Genomic DNA, 18,328 nt, shown 5'->3' on the forward strand with positions numbered 1-18,328 from the left:
CAGAACCAAAGTGAAGTGATTTAGCTGTGTGGAGAAAAAGCTATCCCAGCTCTTTTTAGGCAGTTGGTATACCTGGTCTGGTATTACTTTTAAACTCTCTAGAAGTTATCCAAGGCAACTATATATAGAGCCAAATGCCCTGCAGCACTTTAACTGGCAGGCTATATGATCAAGAATGTTACACACTGCTCCTAATACCAAGCTTTTCAATAATTTTTTTTAATCAAAATTAACCTGGGTTATTCACTAAGTATTTTCATGCCTCACAATGTAGTAGAAAATATTGAAGGCAGAGTCAACAGCCACCTCTGTTCTTTGGCTAAAGAAAACTTGTGCCCAGTACTGAATATTGGTCTAGCTACATACCAATAGCTGGGAGAACTGTTTCAATGCTAAGAGCAAACAGGTTGAAAGGTAATCTTGCTAAGACATCTTCTACCTAGATGTGAACAAGCAGTTAGACTTAAGAGCTTTTCCATTGTAAGTCGTTTTTAAAACCTGGGTAACTTTTTTTTGTAGAAAAATAACTTGAGCTCAACATGCAATATACTATTTTGCACCCCCTAGTGTCCAACAATGCTAGCAAACAATCCTATAAATGTGGTCAAATGTCAGGACCTATGAAAGCACTTTACTTTGAAGATTATTATTCTTTCACTCTGGAATGATACACAGGATATTAGAAGCTAGCAAGTTGGAAACCCTCCGAAAGACTGAGTTCTGTATAAGAAGCACTTTTTCTCCACCCTGCAAATTTTAGACTTCTCAAAATGTAACTAGTTTAAATATAAAAACCCCACCAACATCACTGGGAATCATTACAAACTAAACAGATGGAGTGACCTAGGTATTTAGATGCTTAAAGCCTTTGTATACAATCATTTGTATACTTATGCTTTAAATAAATATCTCATGACTTCAAAGTCTCATTGAATTCACTTCTATACAATAAATAAAAATATTGCATTTCTATCGGCCTGTTTTTGGGAGTTGATTTGGAATGTTATAAGTCCACCATTAAACAGTTAAGGCTTCAAGCTCTTTAGATTTCAGCATTTTCTTTGCCGCAATAATTGTATTCTTCATCAGCATAGCAACTGTCATGGGCCCAACTCCCCCAGGGACTGGAGTGATGTAACTGGCTTTCTTCTTTACCCCTGGAAGGAGAGTTAGAATTGAGAATGGTGCACCACACAGGCTTTCAAAACTTTTGTCCTATTGAGAAGCTGCACTAATAAGTCATAAAAGGCTACACTGAAATAAAAAATGCAAGCATCTTAACTAATGTGTAATTACTGAACTCACATCAGCAGAATAATTCAAAACCAGCAACGATCAAAGTCCCATGCACAGTTCTGTGTAAAATTAAGAGGAGTTTAAACAGTCTGAACATGTGCTGTCTCTTGCCCGTCACACGCACCATTTACCTAAACCTAACATTACGTAAAACTCTTCAAAAGACAGTTTGATTGCATGATCAAAGCAGGTAATTAGGTGTCAATCCTGCATACTATCAGGTTAAGAGAAAGGTTTCTCTGTGCAGCTGTGAAAATGGAGTTAGATCAAGTGACTGAACGCTGCAGATGTTCGACATGTCAATTGCCCCATGGTTTAACCATGGCACAGGAAGCACTGTTCCCAAAGTAGTTCTCAAGTAGGGTACAAGATCAGATTCATGATCTGCCCTACAATGTAGGAAAGAGACCTTCTCAATGTCAGTCTAAATCAGTTCAGTCATAAGTGGGGTTTCCCTGCCCTTCTAAATACTCAAGACATTGAATGCTCTTAAAGTAGTTGATACAAAAAACAGCTTCTGTACCTTCAAAATCCACATCTCCAACTAGTTTGGACTTGGCAGTAACAGGATCCTGCACTCTGTTTATCCCAACATCGATAACAGCTGCTCCTTCTTTAATCATATCAGCCGTGATAAGATTAGGAATACCTGAAATTTAAAAACCACCAACCACTTACACCATGGTGAGTTGATACTGAATAAAACGCACAGCTGTAAAACTAGTCAATAAGCCCACCGCAAAGAGACAGAAAAGCAGATTCTCAAAACTAAAATGTAAGTATGTCCATCCAAGCCATCATGCATTATCATCAAAAGCATTTTATAAACTAGTTATTCTACTCCATTTTATGGATTAATGATCAACAGCTTGATTTGTTTTAAAGTCCATTATATCCAAGTAATTTTCAAGAGAAAAAATGGAAATAGTAGGAAAGTTAAATTTACCTCAAAAAGAGCTGTCAAGTAGCTTAGAACCAAAATATGTTATTTTTAAAAAATTAATAGAAATTTAGTTCTTGGAAGTGCTTAAGTTTATATAACCAGTATGTTTGCCTTGCGTTAGTACAGGCCTGTGCCAAAGTCATCAAGTGAATGTAATGCAAGAACACCATTACAAAAAAGGGGAAAAAAGTGAAATTATTGGGAAAATTCTCAGTTTTAGTACAGAAGGCAGTCCCGCAAGAGCATGTAGAGTCCATAGCTATCAGTGCCAGAGATGTGGGTAAATAGCAGCTGATGAGGTGGGGCCATGCTTAACAGGTACTACCAGACATTTAGAATGGCCAGTTAAATTTATGTCACGCAAGTCATGAGTATCCCTAAGAAGAAATAGTTAAGTCTTTAGTGACTGCGATTTGGTTTCAGTAACACTGCCATTAAATGACCTCTACACTGCATTTGTTTTTCCTGATGGCACATTACAGAGCTACATTAAAAATGCATGTCTTAAAATGAACTATTTCACTCCTTGTGTGCTTCCACCTTCAGCCCAATCACCTTTTTCAGTCCCTTCACTATCGTTGTCTTTCTTTACATGATATTCATTCTGTTCTGTGATTCTTTGCTCACTCAACCCTTTCCTCCTCATCCAGTGTCCTCATGGCTCCCAAGCACTCATGCCAAAGTTTTGCTGATGGCCCCATACTTAGAGTGGCCTTCCACCACCTGCATGGTTCCATGGCTAAGCAGAGACCCATTGACACTCCTCTGCACATGTACTGTTTGTGACTGCACTAGAAAAAGGAGATGAGATGAGCAGGGACACAGGTCCCACAATCTGAGCTATTCCTGGATCTAACCAGATGGCATAAACTACTGGATGATATATCACAGAACATTAGCATTGCAGCTCAACCTGACTCTCCACCATCAACCACTCACTTGCTATAGTAAAATAGGTCCACAGCCTTAAGGGTTTTTCCACTACAATTTCGCAATTTGATTATGTTGCCCTTTCATTCAGATAGTGGGAGCAGGCAAGTCATTTATCAGAGAATGATTGTCCACATTCATTTAAAAATTAACGACCTGGCTTGGCTGCAACAGCTCTGTTACACAGGAGATCAGAAGGGAGTTCCTCATTCCAACAACTCCCTCTGGCTGCTCCTTGCAGCAGCATGGAGTGACTCTGCAAGTGCCATCCAGCCTCAGAGAGCACAAACTGCACATGGGACATGGAGGACACCGCACCAAGACCTGATGCTATCCTTAGTACACGGATTCCTATATAAAGCAGCATCAGTACAGGAAGTCTCTCTCTTGTGGGAATCTTGCCTTTAGTGCAGAGTTTAATGGTCTTACCTGCAGCTGCTACCACAATATCAGCCAGAATCGTGTGTTGCTTGAGCTGTTCTTTAGGAGTGTAGCGATGTGATATTGTTACTGTTGCATCACCTGCAAGATTAGTCCTAATGAGCATTTTCTCAGGCTTTGACATGAAAAATTCTAGCTTTTCACTCTGAAGGATCCTCCACTGATTTACAGTCTGCAAAGATCATGAGTTCAGTGTATGGATCACAACCATTGCTTTTCCCATATTGTTAAGTGGGTTGTGGATGAGGTCCTCTTACCGAACCACTGATAGAAAGGGGGGAAATCACTTCAATAAACTTGTGCCCCATGTATTTACTCAAGGACAATGCAGTTAATGTGTTTACCCTTACAAGTGCCATGAAATCTTTAGCCACAAATTAGCATGGCCTGTAGTACATACCACCACCCTGACTGCAAGGACGAGCAGTGATCCAGTAATCAGGAAACTATTGATCAGTATTACATTCTACAGCACACGGGCTTCTCTGCGTCTCCCCTCTTAGTGAACCATTGTGTCTAGCCTGCAAACTCTGACAAGAACACAGCACGATGTGGTGGAGCTGTTACCTCCAGGGCGCTCATGTCTGCCGTCGGTATGCAGCAACATTGCAATGGGCATTCCAACGTTCTTTGATCTGCCAGCCACTACTACATTCTTCCCCAGGGTTGGGATTCCTATGGGATTGGAAAAGAAGTTAAAACTCACTCAACTTTAAACTGCAATGGAGATGAACAGCACTTAAAATGTTGCTCTTATGACCCCTACCAGTTCTCTTGATGATTTCCCACACACCCCAAGGTGTAGCTGGCAGCATTGAATATTGATCCAGACACATGCGCCCCACATTCACCACGTGAAAACCATCAACATCTTTTTCTGGGATCACAGCATTGCAGATCTTTCGCTCATCAATATGCTCTGAAAAAAAGTAAGCGTCAACATTAGGGTGCAGCCAACTCCATTTAATCAGCTGAAGAAAATGTAATTAGCTGAGAATGATCACTTTAGCCTCTATTCTAAAGCATTATGGCAAACTTGAGGCTACCTCATGTAACTCAAATACCAGATATTTACATGTGTAAATATTTCTATTGCAATCTCAAGTGGCTATATTAGCCCTACAGCTATATGAATTTGACAGGCTTTCGATAGTTCCTTGAATACAAGCAAGGAATTAACCATAGGGACTTCAAGTTTACCCCTGTGCATTCAATATTTCTTGCAATGAATGTGAAAATACCCCTTTAAATTTGGAGATGTTATTTTTAGACCACCTAGATTGCAGTTGCGTATACAATGCAGTCCCAACAAGCAGCCACGATGGTCACATAAACACCACCCTATACTGGAAACCTACTGACCGCTATTCCTACCTACATGCCTCCAGCTTTCACCCTGACCACACCACACAATCCATCGTCTACAGCCAAGCTCTGTGATACAACCGCATTTGCTCCAACCCCTCAGACAGAGACAGACACCTACAAGATCTCTATCAAGCATTCTTACAACTACAATACCCACCTGCGGAAGTAAAGAAACAGATTGATAGAGCCAGAAGACTTCCCAGAAGTCACCTACTACAGGACAGGCCTAACAAAGAAAATAACAGAACACCACTAGCCGTCACCTTCAGCCCCCAACGCATTACTAAGGATCTACAACCTATCCTGAAGGATGACCTAACACTCTCACAAGTCTTGGGAGACAGGCCAATCCTTGCCTACAGACAGCCCCCAACCTGAAGCAAATACTCACCAACCACCACATACCACACAACAGAACAATTAACCCAGGAACCTATCCTTGCAACAAAGCCCGTTGCCAACTGTGCCCACATATCTATTCAGGGGACACCATCACAGGGCCTAATCGCATCAGCCACACTATCAGAGGCTCGTTCACATGCACATCCACCAATGTGATATATGCCATCATGTGCCAGCAATGCCCCTCTGCCATGTACATTGGTCAAACTGGACAGTCTCTACGTAAAAGAGTAAATGGACACAAATCAGATGTCAAGAATTATAACATTCATAAACCAGTCGGAGAACACTTCAATCTCTCTGGTCACGCGATTACAGACATGAAAATCGCTATTTTACAACAAAAAAACTTCAAATCCAGACTCCAGCGAGAAACTGCTGAATTGGAATTCATTTGCAAATTGGATACAATTAACTTAGGCTTGAATAGAGACGGGGAGTAGCTTAGTCATTATGCAAGGTAGCCTATTTCCCCTTGTTTCCCCCCCCTCCCCCCGACGTTCTTGTTAAACCCTGGATTTGCGCTGGAAATGGCCCACCTTGATTATCATACACATTGTAAGGAAAGTGGTCACTTTGGATAAGCTATTACCAGCAGGAGAGTGAGTTGGGGGGGAGGGGGAGAGAACGGGACGACGACACCGACCTGGATTTGTGCTGGAAATGGCCCAACTTGATTATCATACACATTGTAAGGAGAGTGATCACTTTAGATAAGCTATTACCAGCAGAAGAGTGGGGTGGGAGGAAGTATTTTTTCATGCTGTGTGTGTATATAATAAGATCTTCGACACTTTCCACAGTATGCATCCAATGAAGTGAGCTGTAGCTCACGAAAGCTTATGCTCAAATAAATTGGTTAGTCTCTAAGGTGCCACAAGTACTCCTTTTCTTTTTGCGAATACAGACTAACACGGCTATTACTCTGAAACCTACTCCAGAAAGGTGAAAACATATCTAACCTGCACACATTCAACTGCTATTACAAATTTCAGAGTAACAGCCGTGTTAGTCTGTAATCGCAAAAAGAAAAGGAGTACTTTTGGCACCTTAGAGACTAACCAGTTTGAGCATAAGCTTTCGTGAGCTACAGCTCACTTCATCGGATGCATACTGTGGAAAATCACAGTATGCACCCGATGAAGTGAGCTGTAGCTCACGAAAGCTTATGCTCAACAGGATGCATCCGATGAAGTGAGCTGTAGCTCACGAAAGCTCATGCTCAAATAAATTGGTTAGTCTCTAAGGTGCCACAAGGACTCCTTTTCTTTTTGCTACTACAAAGGAAGTCAAACCAACTTTTCTTCATTGAACAGCATAATGGCAGAATGCCATTTCCTTCGTATGCGTCACACATGAGAGCAACGGAAGTGCAGCGTCACAGCAGGTTCAGGGCAGAGCCATACTCTAACTTGATCTCTCACTGCACACAAGACATTTGAAAGTTTTCTAGGTAAAGGTGCAAACACAGTGATCTTGTCTTCACTGGGCGGGGGGGAAGAGAGAAGAGGAGAGAGAGAGTTGACTTGAGAGCACTCTGCCGTCGATTTAGTAGGTTTTCACTGGACCTGCTAAATTGACACCCACTGCATGGATCTCCCAGCAGCGAAGACAAGCCCAGTAAGAGCTCCTCAAAATTCCACCAACTCACCAGGTAAGGGAAGCTGCACTAATAGGCCATCCACATTGGTGTCATCATTTAGCTTGCTGATCAAATCAAGCAGCTCCTCTTCAGTGATGGAGGCTGGTTTCAGGATTGTTTCACTGCTGATTCCTAGAGTGTCATTTTAAACACCACATTAACAGAGAGGTTCAAATGTAGACTAAGTCCAGAAATGAACATTCTTAATTCATACTGATTTTTACACTACAGAAATAATCTCTATTGACAAGTTTAAAAGTCTCAATCTTCCATTAACAGATATTACATACCATGGACTTAAATATCTTACATTCAAATAGCAAGATGCAAACCACAATGCTCCTGCTTGGTCTATCATACAGATGAAGATGGAGCATTGCATTCAGGACTGTACCTCCATGTCAGATGAAAGCAGGCCGACAGCATTGGAAGATGTGGGGCGTTCACTAGGGCCACTACTAAGCTAACTAGATAAAAGTCTCCATGGGCAGCAAGCTGAAAATTGCGTATCCTCATCCAGCATATGAGAAGTCCAATTTAAATTAGGGTCTTAAATTAAAGATACTTCTTGTTAAGTGTCCTATTAGTTAGGGCACAAAGACAGGAGTGCAAGAACCTACCTACATCAGCAGCTGCTTTGGTTTTGTTAAGTACATAGGAGTGACTTGCAGGATTTTCTCCAACTAGAACCACACTGAGATGGGGTCTCTTGTTACCAGCTGCTACCCATTGTTCAACTTCATGTCGGGCTTCCTGTCTGATCTGCTGAGCCAGTTTTCTTCCAGAAATTATGACTGCATCATTTCTGAAAAAAATAAGAAAATATGTTATCTGAGCAGGGACCCTTTTTTAAAAACATTCACTCCATATTGAGTTTTCTACCCAAACTTCACCCCCAACGTTTTAGTCAAGAAATTCAGCTAACGTAGGTCATTACAGCAGTTCCTGTTGTACCGAGTTAGACCTATGCACAAATATTATATTCCATACTTCACATTTGTATAAAACCCATTTCAAGTGGCCAATACAAGAATCAATTCTGCTTAGCTGGATATCCTGTTTAATAGTAGCAAAGTTGGAAGATGATAGATTTTTCTGAGGAAAATCAAATGATGCATACTCAAGCCAATAAATTTGAAGACAATTCCTAGGCCAGTTTGTTTTATATTTGCTGACCGTTCATGTAATTTGAGAAAGTTCATGGATTGCTCTCTCCTGGAAAGCCACGCTCCTGTCATGCTTTTGTCCAGTGTACATTTTACATTCTAAATCAGCAATCAAGCAAATAAAACTCATATAGCTAAATAATCCTCTTCCCCTCCCTGAATACAAAGTACATAATTTCACTTTAGCAGAGTTTTTACTATAACTAAAATTCTTTGAAACAAAATGTGGGACTTTCAATTTGCTTCACTATAAATGGAATTTCACTACAGCTAAGTTCTACTGGATCATTTTTAACTCTTCAGTTTAACACTTAGATCTTTTAAAGTGGATAATTTGCACAAGCAAAAATCGAAGTCCATATTAATTCCCTATCAAAAACCACAGCACATTCAGAATAATGTACATAACTATGCAAGTTTATCTTATTTGCCCTTTACTCAGATTTCATATGCCTTTACTAACCACTTTCCACTGAAGTTTATAATGGATAAACTTCAGTGGAAAATGGTTAGTAAAGGAGTATGAATAATATTCATAGTAAAGGAACAGAATAATATCCTAGATACATATTATCTTAGAATTTGTTGCCAACAAGTATTCTTCCGCTTGTTTTTAATTATCTTAATATGCAAGTACCGTTGCAAAAACTAGTATCAGTGTCATGAGTACAGCTTTAAAAACAGACTACTGACACTTGATCAATATATGAAATTTTGCTGAAGCAGAGAGAATAAAATACAAGTGTTTATCTTTGACATTTGAGTCATGTTAAAAAAGCCCCTACATACATTCCTGGTCTATATTGGTATCAGGAATACATAACTATTGCCAATGCATTCCAGGAAACTGGATAACCACACAGTAGGCAAAGCTGACAGAAATAGTACTAGCCAAAGGGGTTACACAGCTGCCAATTTACACTAACTGAAAGGCTACACACCAGCTTGCTACACACCAGCTTCCTTTACATCCGAGCTTCAGAAAATGTATTAATATCACAGCTTGCATAAAAAGCACTCACTCTCTTATCAAGAGCAAAACTTACAAAAATATCAGTTTTGTTCCTGCTAGACTATTATGGCCAGCAGCAGGAACAAGGGGTGGTGATAATGAGTTTTTCTAGGGCCCTACCAGATTCACCTCCATTATGGTCAATTTCACAGCCATGGGATTTGAAAATTGGTGAAGTTCATGTTTTCAGGTCAAGGGTTGTAACTGTGGGGGTCCTGACTGAAAAGGGGATTGTGGAGGGGAGGGTTGCAAACCTGTTGTAGAGGGGTCATGGGATTGCCACCCTAATTTCTGTGCTGCCTTCAGAGCTTAACAGAGTGGGGATGAGAGGGTGCGGAGCTATCTGCAGCCGGAAGAGATACCCAAGAGCAGCCCTGGGGTGCTGCCCAGTCCCAGAGCATCCTGCAGCGGGGGGAGGCACCCGGAGGTGGGTCTAGTGTCCCCCTGTCCACCCCCACCCCCCAAAGCAGCTGTGCAGGGGATGGACAAGTCCCGTCACTCCCCAGCCAGAGCTAGGAGGCCTCTTTGCTGGGGCGCTCCTAGGAACAAAGGGACATCAGATTTCATGGAAAAGGGCTTATTTCACGGTCCGTGACTTATTTTTCATGGCCGTGAAATTGCAAATGACTACCAGGGAAAGCATGATCCACAATACTATGGTCAAATACTGGTCTTCCCCACATCTGGGCAGAAAAGCCACAAAGGAAAAATTTATTAAGCCTCTTACAAGACAAACTCAAATTCAAGCTTCAGATACTATTTTAAACTAGCTTTAGGCTAAATAATTTTTAACATTGTTTTAGAAGAACCAATTAAATTTGCTATTTTCAAGAACTGCTCCAGGCTGCTTTCCAAAATTATATACCCTACAGCTCTAAATTTAGCAGAGTACTTTACATTCAGAATAGTCCACAAATTTGATTACTAGGGTTACTCTCTTACCATCTAGGAAGGAAAGTCATTGGTCAAATAGATTAGGCTAGCATTGTCAAAAAGGGAGGAAACTAAAAAGATCTCCTAATTTGCATTACTGACTGTCTGATATCATAAGAACGGCCATACTGGGTCAGACCAAAGGTCCATCCAACCCAGTATCCTGTCTGCCCACAGTGGCCAATGCCAGGTTCACTCGCTCTGGGGCATCTCTCTCCTGCCATCCATCTCCACCCTCTGACAAACAGAGGCTAGGGACACCATTCCTTACCCATCCTGGCTAATAGCCATTAACGGACTTAACCTCCATGAATTTATCTAGTTCTCTTTTAAACACTCAAACCTTCACCTTTCAACAGAAGTTGTCAAAGCACTTCAAACATGCATTAATACTAACACCCACACATACCAGATATTATACTCCATTTTTCTAGATTGCTGAACAAAGATTTAAGTGACTTTCCTCTCAAGGTCATACTGCAAGTCCTGCCCTCCACTCCCCTTGTTTTAACCAAATGACAATAGTCTCCTTTGAGGGTACAATCCCAGGCCTGGAGCTTTAGCCATGGGTCCCTCTCTCTCATTAGGGCCTCAATGAGAGAAAGTAGGCTATAGGAACAGTCATACAGATTGTGTCTGGTTGAAGGGAGTTCAAGGCAGAAATTGATGCCTACACAAATGTAACCCCCAAGGAGATTACTTAGATTCCTGGGGCTCTGTGTGCTGGTAGATCAGGAAGAGGCACGCTGTCCCTGGTACAGAGGGGGAGCCAGTCTGCTCAGCAACCAACAGAGAGAGAGAAACTCTTCCAAGGGAGTTAAGGAGAGGGAGAAGCCATTTTGGAGCAATCTGGACTAGCCAGCCAGGGAAAGGGCAGGAGTGGCTGTGTGGGGAGCTGGTGAGTCCCCCAGGCCTGTGTGCAGGGTTCCCCCTGAAAACTGGCCTCTGGGGACCTGAAAGCAAGATCCCTTAGCTTGAGCCTTTCCAGCTCCAAGGTGACTTCCAGTTTGTTGAGCTTTGTTGGGGAAACTTCCCCCAGCCAAGCTGAGCTAGCCTTCCAGCTCCCTAGGTGAGATCAGTCACCACATGGCCAGCTCTGCTCCGGCTGCTAGTCCAAGGCTGCTGCCTGCTGATAGTATGTGAGCGCTAGGGTGGGAGACTAAAGTTTGGATTTTAGTATAGTTCTGTAATCTGCACCTTGAGCCCTTTTTGGTAAGGGGAAATCCTGGCACCTGCATGAAGCATGAGCAGCAGCCTGACTCCTGCATGAAGAGGACACCTGCCTGCAGTAGCATCAGCCCTCTCCAGTGACTGAGGAGTCCAGAGCCATCTCTGAATCAGAGGATCATTCACAGTTGTTTGAGAGTGCACTAAGGCTCGTTAGCTAGTCAGGGAAATTGTTTGGGAGACCCCTTTCGCCCTGAACTGCATCCTCAAGCCAGGGGGTAAGGATTTGGGGATTTTGTTAACCTGCTGCCTGTTAAATCTGTGGAGGGACTTATCACCATATCCCACTTGAATCTAGTCAGTCACATTGTTCACTGCTGCACAGAAGATATCATGGTCACAAGTCATCAAGGGCGCCTATAAAGTACATGTACCAACAGGACACTAATTTGACATTTGCTGTATCAGATCACGATAGGAAGTTCATAGGTATTACCAGTGGGTACCAGTGACCCTGAGAATAGTTTTACCCTGTTATATTTATCTCCTGTTTAATATCATTACTGTGTTAAATATATTGTATGTGTTTGTGCTATTTCTTGGAAGTCTCCAACTATCTGGCAAATAAGTGAGGGTTACCCTGTGATTAGAATTTTCCCCCCAAGCTGACTTGGTGACCCTGCCAAGAAGGAGCAAGAGGGGTGGAGGCACTGCGAAATAAATTCATGTGGGAAGAAAAGCGCTGCACCCTGCTGAGTGGGTGGCAGGACCCAGAAGAACACAGGCCTGTCCATCAAAACCCAAAAGGAGATTAGCTCTAAAGGAGGTACCTGAATGGACAGGGGGCACTACACAAAGTAGCTTGGGGTGTGAACATTTCTGTAGGACAATCTGTACTCTAACACATCTGACGCAGCAGTGTGTTAGTTTGGAGATTTTAAATGTTTCTCCTTAGATTCTTTTGGGGCACAAACCTCATTTAAATAACTGGATTATTCATCTGTCTGGTAAATTTATTGTGAAATTAAGTTATACCTAGCTGACAATCCCAAAAGGCGATCGCCTAAGGAAGTCAGATAGTTTTTTAGGTACTACCAAATGTAACTGAGATTATTCCCTCTAACAGGGAAATGAACCTACTGGCACCATTTCAAATGCTAAATGTTTTAACTGCAGAGCTAAACGCTGATTAATATCACACATACACTAAGTCACATAATGACTTTTAGGAAGTCCAGCAAGCTATCTTTACTATAAACAGAACTAGAAGTTCATAAAAGAATCTAAGTTTCGGTCAAAGTGTCAATGTATCCCTTGCCAGAGTCTACAGGAATGCCAAGGCAAAACCTTGGCAGCAGCTTTTCATTACATAATTCCTTGACTAGACATTAGGCTTGAACAAAAGGGGGAGGGCAGGGTGTAGGAGCAAGAAGAGAGATGACGAGATGTAAGAGGTGCACGGGAGCACCAGCCCCCCAAAATATTTTACCACTGATCTGATTGCAGTTAAATAGGTTGACATCAGTGGAATAATTTTCAAATTCACATTGTAAGACCAGAATGTAGCTCCATATCTATTGGCAGGAGCATTAACCTCTCTCCCCCATGCCCCTCCAAGAGAGTCAAGCGCTGAGATATATCAAAGAGCCTAAGGGTGAAGAAAAGTTGGAAGTACTCCTTTAAAAGTCTGAAAAACACAAGTTAGGCACTTTGCATCTTGAGCAAGCCAGAAACAATTTTAATACACTTGAGACAGCACCATCTCACTGGAAGGCAGTTTTGCCCAGTTACAGCACGTAGCCACAATTTTCTGTAGGAGTTCCTGAAAGGGGAGGAGCAACAGAAAGGTCTCAAAGCTAGACTGACGCAAGTACTGTAGCATAATGTATTTCTTGAGTGATAATGGAAACCACAGAAAAAAAGGATGACAAAAATACATTTCTTGCTACTGGGAAATGACGGAACATTCAGAGCTGGGAAACAGGTAGTTTGAGAAGAAAGAAAAGGAGTACTTGTAGCACCTTAGAGACTAACCAATTTATTTGAGCATAAGCTTTCGTGCTTTTTTATGCTCAAATAAATTGGTTAGTCTCTAAGGTGCCACAAGTACTCCTTTTCTTTTTGCGAATACAGACTAACACGGCTGTTACTCTGAAACCTTTGAGAAGAAAGAAATTTTTGGCTCTTCCCTCACATACCAATAATTTAATTAATACTTAACATTTTACTTAAAATATACAATTCATTCACACTTGCAAAATGATACTTTTCTATCACAAGTGATTTTTTGACAACCAAGTTAAGATTTCTCCTCAGGGTGAGAGCAGGTGAGATTTATATGTCTGGGTGTGTAAATTTTCATGGCTGTACTAATTAATTCTAACAACTCTATAGGGTGGACAATTAAAGCAATATCATGAATTAGGTTGTCAGATTTGCAGACAAATTTGAATTATCTAAAGAGCCTCCCTTTCTGGCAGAATGGTCTTTGGCCTGAAAGGAAAGTGCTTATGATGATTTGTAGGGAGAATTCTCCCCACTCCTTTTAGATTTTTCCTTGGCACTAAATTACTCTTCAGACCCAGAAAATGTATTCTCTCCCCTCCACATATAATTACATTTAACTCAGTTACACCTGTGCCCCCACAGCCACACCAGGAGTGTGGGGAGACCAGAAGGGCAGTGCTTTGCCTAGAGCAAAGTCAGTGTGGGCCCTGGATCTTGAGCATTAGAAGCAGCTATTCCATGCAAGCAGGGAATAGGATTTCATCAGCCTGCAGATCTGCTATCTGCCACTGGGAGTACTCAACCAAAGCGAACTGGCCAACAGAGCAGAAGTTCCCATTCATTTCAGCAATACTGTACTTTACGGGCAACACAAGTGTACAACAGCAAACCCTGGGTTTCAATTTGGGTAAATACAAGTCCTGGCCTGACAGAAAGATTCACAATGTTTGGGATTTAACATCACCCCTCCCATACATCTAGCATCAGCTTCAGACACAGCTTTCCAGTGTTTGGGGTTTCATCACCACTGTACCCACCATCTGCCCAAGATGGGGGTTGCAATCCCGCATAGTAACTGCATGGTTCAGATTTCTCAGTATGTTTAGACTTTGCTCCCTGTTGCATTCAGCATCTACCCTGGACAGGGCTTCAGTATTTGTGGTTAGATCCCCAATATAGCCACCATCTGCATGGGATGGGGATGCCCAGTTTGTTTTTTCCCCAGCTGGGTGGCTCTGTGGTCTCTCCACCCTGAGTCAGTTTTCCCGCATTGCTTTTTCACTGGAAAATTGTGTCTCATTTCTCAGACACCAGTGAGATCACTCCTCAACCCCAACCCCCATCTTCCCCTCAGCACCCTGGCTGCCCAGTGGCACGTCTCTGGGCTTTGCACTGCCAGTTTCCCATCTAATTCAGAGTCCCCCCCCCCACAAAGGGACATCTCCCCCCCAGGGACCCCCCCCCTCAGAGACACGTCTCCCCCACTCCCCCCCAGGGACCCCCCCTCAGAGACACGTCTCCCCCAACTCCACCCTTCCCCCCAGGGGACCCCCTCTCTATCCCTCCCCCACAAAGACGTCTCCCCAACTCCGCCCTCCCCCCAGGGGACCCTCTCGACCCCCCCCAGCAAAGGGACGTCTATCCAGCCCCCCCCCCCGCTACCTGAGCGCGGTGAGGTGCAGCCGACGGGGGCTCAGGGCACAGCAGCAGCCACGGGGAGCTCGTCCCGCCCAGCCCAGGGCTCGGAGCAGCAGGCTCGGGGCGAGCGCGGGTACCACCATGGTTCAGCTGAGGCGAGCCCGGCCACCACACGCGACACGCAGCCGTTGGTTCGCGCGGGGAAGCAGCCAGCTTAACAAACCCCTTATATAGCTTCCCCAGCCCGCCAGACCCACCCCCATCGGCTGGAGCAGCGCCTATCATACTGCGCGGAACAAGCCGGCCCCACGCTGATTGGTGGACGACCGGAGTGACGCAGGCGCTGAGGCAAAACAGGGCCGGAGAGCGGGGAAATAACGTAACTGGACCACGATTGGTTGCGACAGGGATAACGTAAAGGAAACTGGATAAAGGGATCTGATTGGCGGACACAAGGAAGGGGCAGGATTTAGCACCGGTCTCGGTTTGTGATTGGGTCAGATAAAGGGACGCAGTTGGGCCAGGCTGTGATTCGTGAGAAACTGAGCAACGGGGGGCGGGGGGGGGACAAAAAGCACGTGTGCTGGTTTTTCATTGGTGAAGCTCGGGCGCGATGGGCGGGGCTTACTGGGCCATAGAGGGGTGTGTCTTGCTCGCTGGCTGGCTCTTCGCGGGGTGGCTGTCACTGGGTCTGAGGGTTGCATAAGCCACAGGCGGAAGGAGGATGCATGGATGACACTGCCCCAGCCATAGGCAGGGCCTGTCTCTGAGCTCAGAGGGGGGTGAATAGGGACCTTCCCCGTCCTGCACCAGGCACTGGAGGCTGGCTCCTGCAGAGAGAGGAGAGCCAGCTAGTGGCCGTGTGCAGCCAAGGCCATGACCACAGCAGAGGGAGCACCTGGACACAACTAATAGCCTCCACCCAGCACAGGGAAAGGAAACATTGAGCAAGGGCAGCAGGACAAACCCCAGCCCTTGTTGTGAAACATGAAACATCCCCTATAGGGGAATGTCAATCATACCATGCATTTGAAAGATAGGCAGGCAGAGCAGGCCGGAACTTTGCTACGTCAGGCTGGCTTAGATTTTTGTCTGAAAAGAACAAACAACATAGAAAATCAATCAATCGATCGATCCAGATCAAAGGTTCAAACAGCCTGCTGAGTTTGAGTGCATCAGTGTTGGACTTGAGACACCTCATCCGAAAAAATCAGTGAACGCTTTTGAAGACATGGCTGCTATTGAGAGAGGATGATGGGCTCAGGGCTGAGTCAAACCACAAACGATTTGAACTTGTGGTTTCCATTCAAGCAGGATTGGAAGCCTTGGTGTTATTACAATCGCTATGCTTAGACCGCTAAGCAGTCCCTTCTGCGGATAGCTAGGGTCTACAGTTAAACACACACACATATATATATGGTTCCCCAGTTTTGCTAAATTGATTAATTCAGTACAGTTAATTTAATCTGAAAGAGAGGTAAGCAACAGCTGTTTTTCTTCCAAGGGTGAAGCCTGACAAAGGTGTTGCTACCACTGCTCTCCCACAGTGTGTATGAGCAATTTATTCCTCCATTTACCAGCAGGGATGTTTTTATGCCCTTGCAAAATTACCACTCATGAAATGACATTTTGCTTCCTTTAAATTCTCCCTGCAGTTTCATTTGGCTACAGCAATCTCTTTGACTTCCTGTGCTAACTTGATGAAGTATGCTATTAAATTGCTACATTTCATTCCAGCACAGTACACAGTGGAATGATTCTTTGATATCTTACTTTCCTCCTAGGAATAACAAGAGACTTAATAATTATTTGTATTCTACTAGTGCCTAGTTCCCCTTGCAAAAATTATGTGTGGCACCTGCCATAGCACACTACCCCCAGCAGCTAGTTGAGTGGAATACTGATTCAGTAAAGAGTGGCACCTGTTGAAATTCCTGAAACATCCTGAATATATCTTGGAGTTTTTCTAAGTAAGTACTTATTTGGTTTGACACCACCTACTTCATGTGAGCTCTCAGGAGCTTTGCACAAGATGGTAAAGATACAGTGTACATGCCTCTGGGTGTATTTTGGTTTTTAATGTACCCAGATTTCAGAGTAGCAGCCATGTTAGTCTGTATTCGCAAAAAGAAAAGGAGTACTTGTGGCACCTTAGAGACTAACCAATTTATTTGAGCATAAGCTTTCGTGAACTACAGCTCACTTCATTGGATGCATCCTACCCAGAGTTGCCAAGGATACTTCCTTGTTTTGATATTCTTTTTAAGGACACACCTGTAAAGCAGCTCTCCTATGTAACACAGGATTTTATCATTCAAATGTCTGCTTTATGCCTCTGGGATAGGTTCATCAAGAATACAGAAAGAATGAGCAATTAGACCAGGGGGTTCTTAAACCATGGGGGGATAGCTCAGTGGTTTGAGCATTGGCCTGCTAAACCCAGGGTTGTGAGTTCAATCCTTGAGGGGGCCATTTAGGGATCTGGGGCAAAAATTGGGGATTGGTCCTGCTTTGAACAGGGGGTTGGACTATAGATGACCTCCTGAGGTCCCTTCCAACCCTGATATTCTATGATTATTTCATAATGCAGACTGGATCTTAATACAGTAGAACTTCAGAGTTACATACACCAAAGTTGTGAACTAACCAGTCAACCGCACCTCTCATTTGGAACCAGAAGTATGCAGTCAGGCAGCAGCAGAGACAAAAAAGACACAGTTCCTGCAATTCCTATAAACAATAAGAGAATCTCCCATTACTAGGTGAGGAAGGCAAAAGATGCATAATCGCAGGCAGGGGAGAAGAATAAAATCATCTGATGTCAAACTGGGAACAATTATACCAGTCTGAGCCTAGGCCGCAGCCCCCCAGCCTATAGGTCAAAGCACCTTCCCCTCCCGTGCTATCACCTAGCCCCCACCCTCCCCATATCCCCTTAACCCAAAACACCACTGTGCCAGCACCATAGGCCAAAGCCCCTTGAGTGCAGCCTTGCAGGCTGATGCCCTTCCACGCAGGACCTATGCATTTTCTGTCCTGCTTAGGCCTGTAAAAGCCGTTTGGATGTAGCCCCCCATGCCTGACCCGAAGAGGTAGGTATCTCAGTGGCAGGCTGATGCAGACATGGGACCGAACTGCTGGCGGTATCGGGGTCCCCCCGCCTGAGGGAAGGGAAACCAGAGGCACGCACGGGGCAGAAGAGCGGATGGGTGGGGGCGGGGGCTGTACCGCTAACGCCCCATCCCCCCTTCACCTTGTCCTCCATCCTGCTTCCCCTCCCCACCCGCTCCCTCCGCCAGCCAACCCCTCCTCTCCGCCCCGCCCTTTTCCTTGCCCCGGGGGGGGCGGGGCCGCGCGCTCCTCTCGCGAGATCCTGCGCGCGG

The 18,328-nt window shown here is 44.1% G+C and overlaps 1 protein-coding gene across 1 annotated transcript; it reads right to left on the reverse strand.

Moving 5' to 3' along the window:
- Window positions 1–896: 896 nt before the first annotated feature.
- On the reverse strand, window positions 897–15,164 carry MTHFD2 (methylenetetrahydrofolate dehydrogenase (NADP+ dependent) 2, methenyltetrahydrofolate cyclohydrolase). The gene is made up of 8 exons (XM_048829235.2): window positions 14,970–15,164; window positions 7,643–7,827; window positions 7,032–7,154; window positions 4,377–4,529; window positions 4,178–4,285; window positions 3,599–3,691; window positions 1,820–1,945; window positions 897–1,157 (listed from the first exon to the last, which is right to left on the reverse strand). Exons 1-8 carry the CDS (start codon window positions 15,086–15,088, stop codon window positions 1,018–1,020), a joined length of 1,047 nt encoding a protein of 348 aa, XP_048685192.1. The 5' UTR covers window positions 15,089–15,164; the 3' UTR covers window positions 897–1,017.
- Between the last annotated feature and the right edge of the window lie 3,164 nt (window positions 15,165–18,328).

The sequence above is a fragment of the Caretta caretta genome, chromosome 26, assembly GCF_965140235.1.
Source record: "Caretta caretta isolate rCarCar2 chromosome 26, rCarCar1.hap1, whole genome shotgun sequence".
In the NCBI taxonomy this organism is placed as follows: Eukaryota; Metazoa; Chordata; order Testudines; family Cheloniidae; genus Caretta; species Caretta caretta.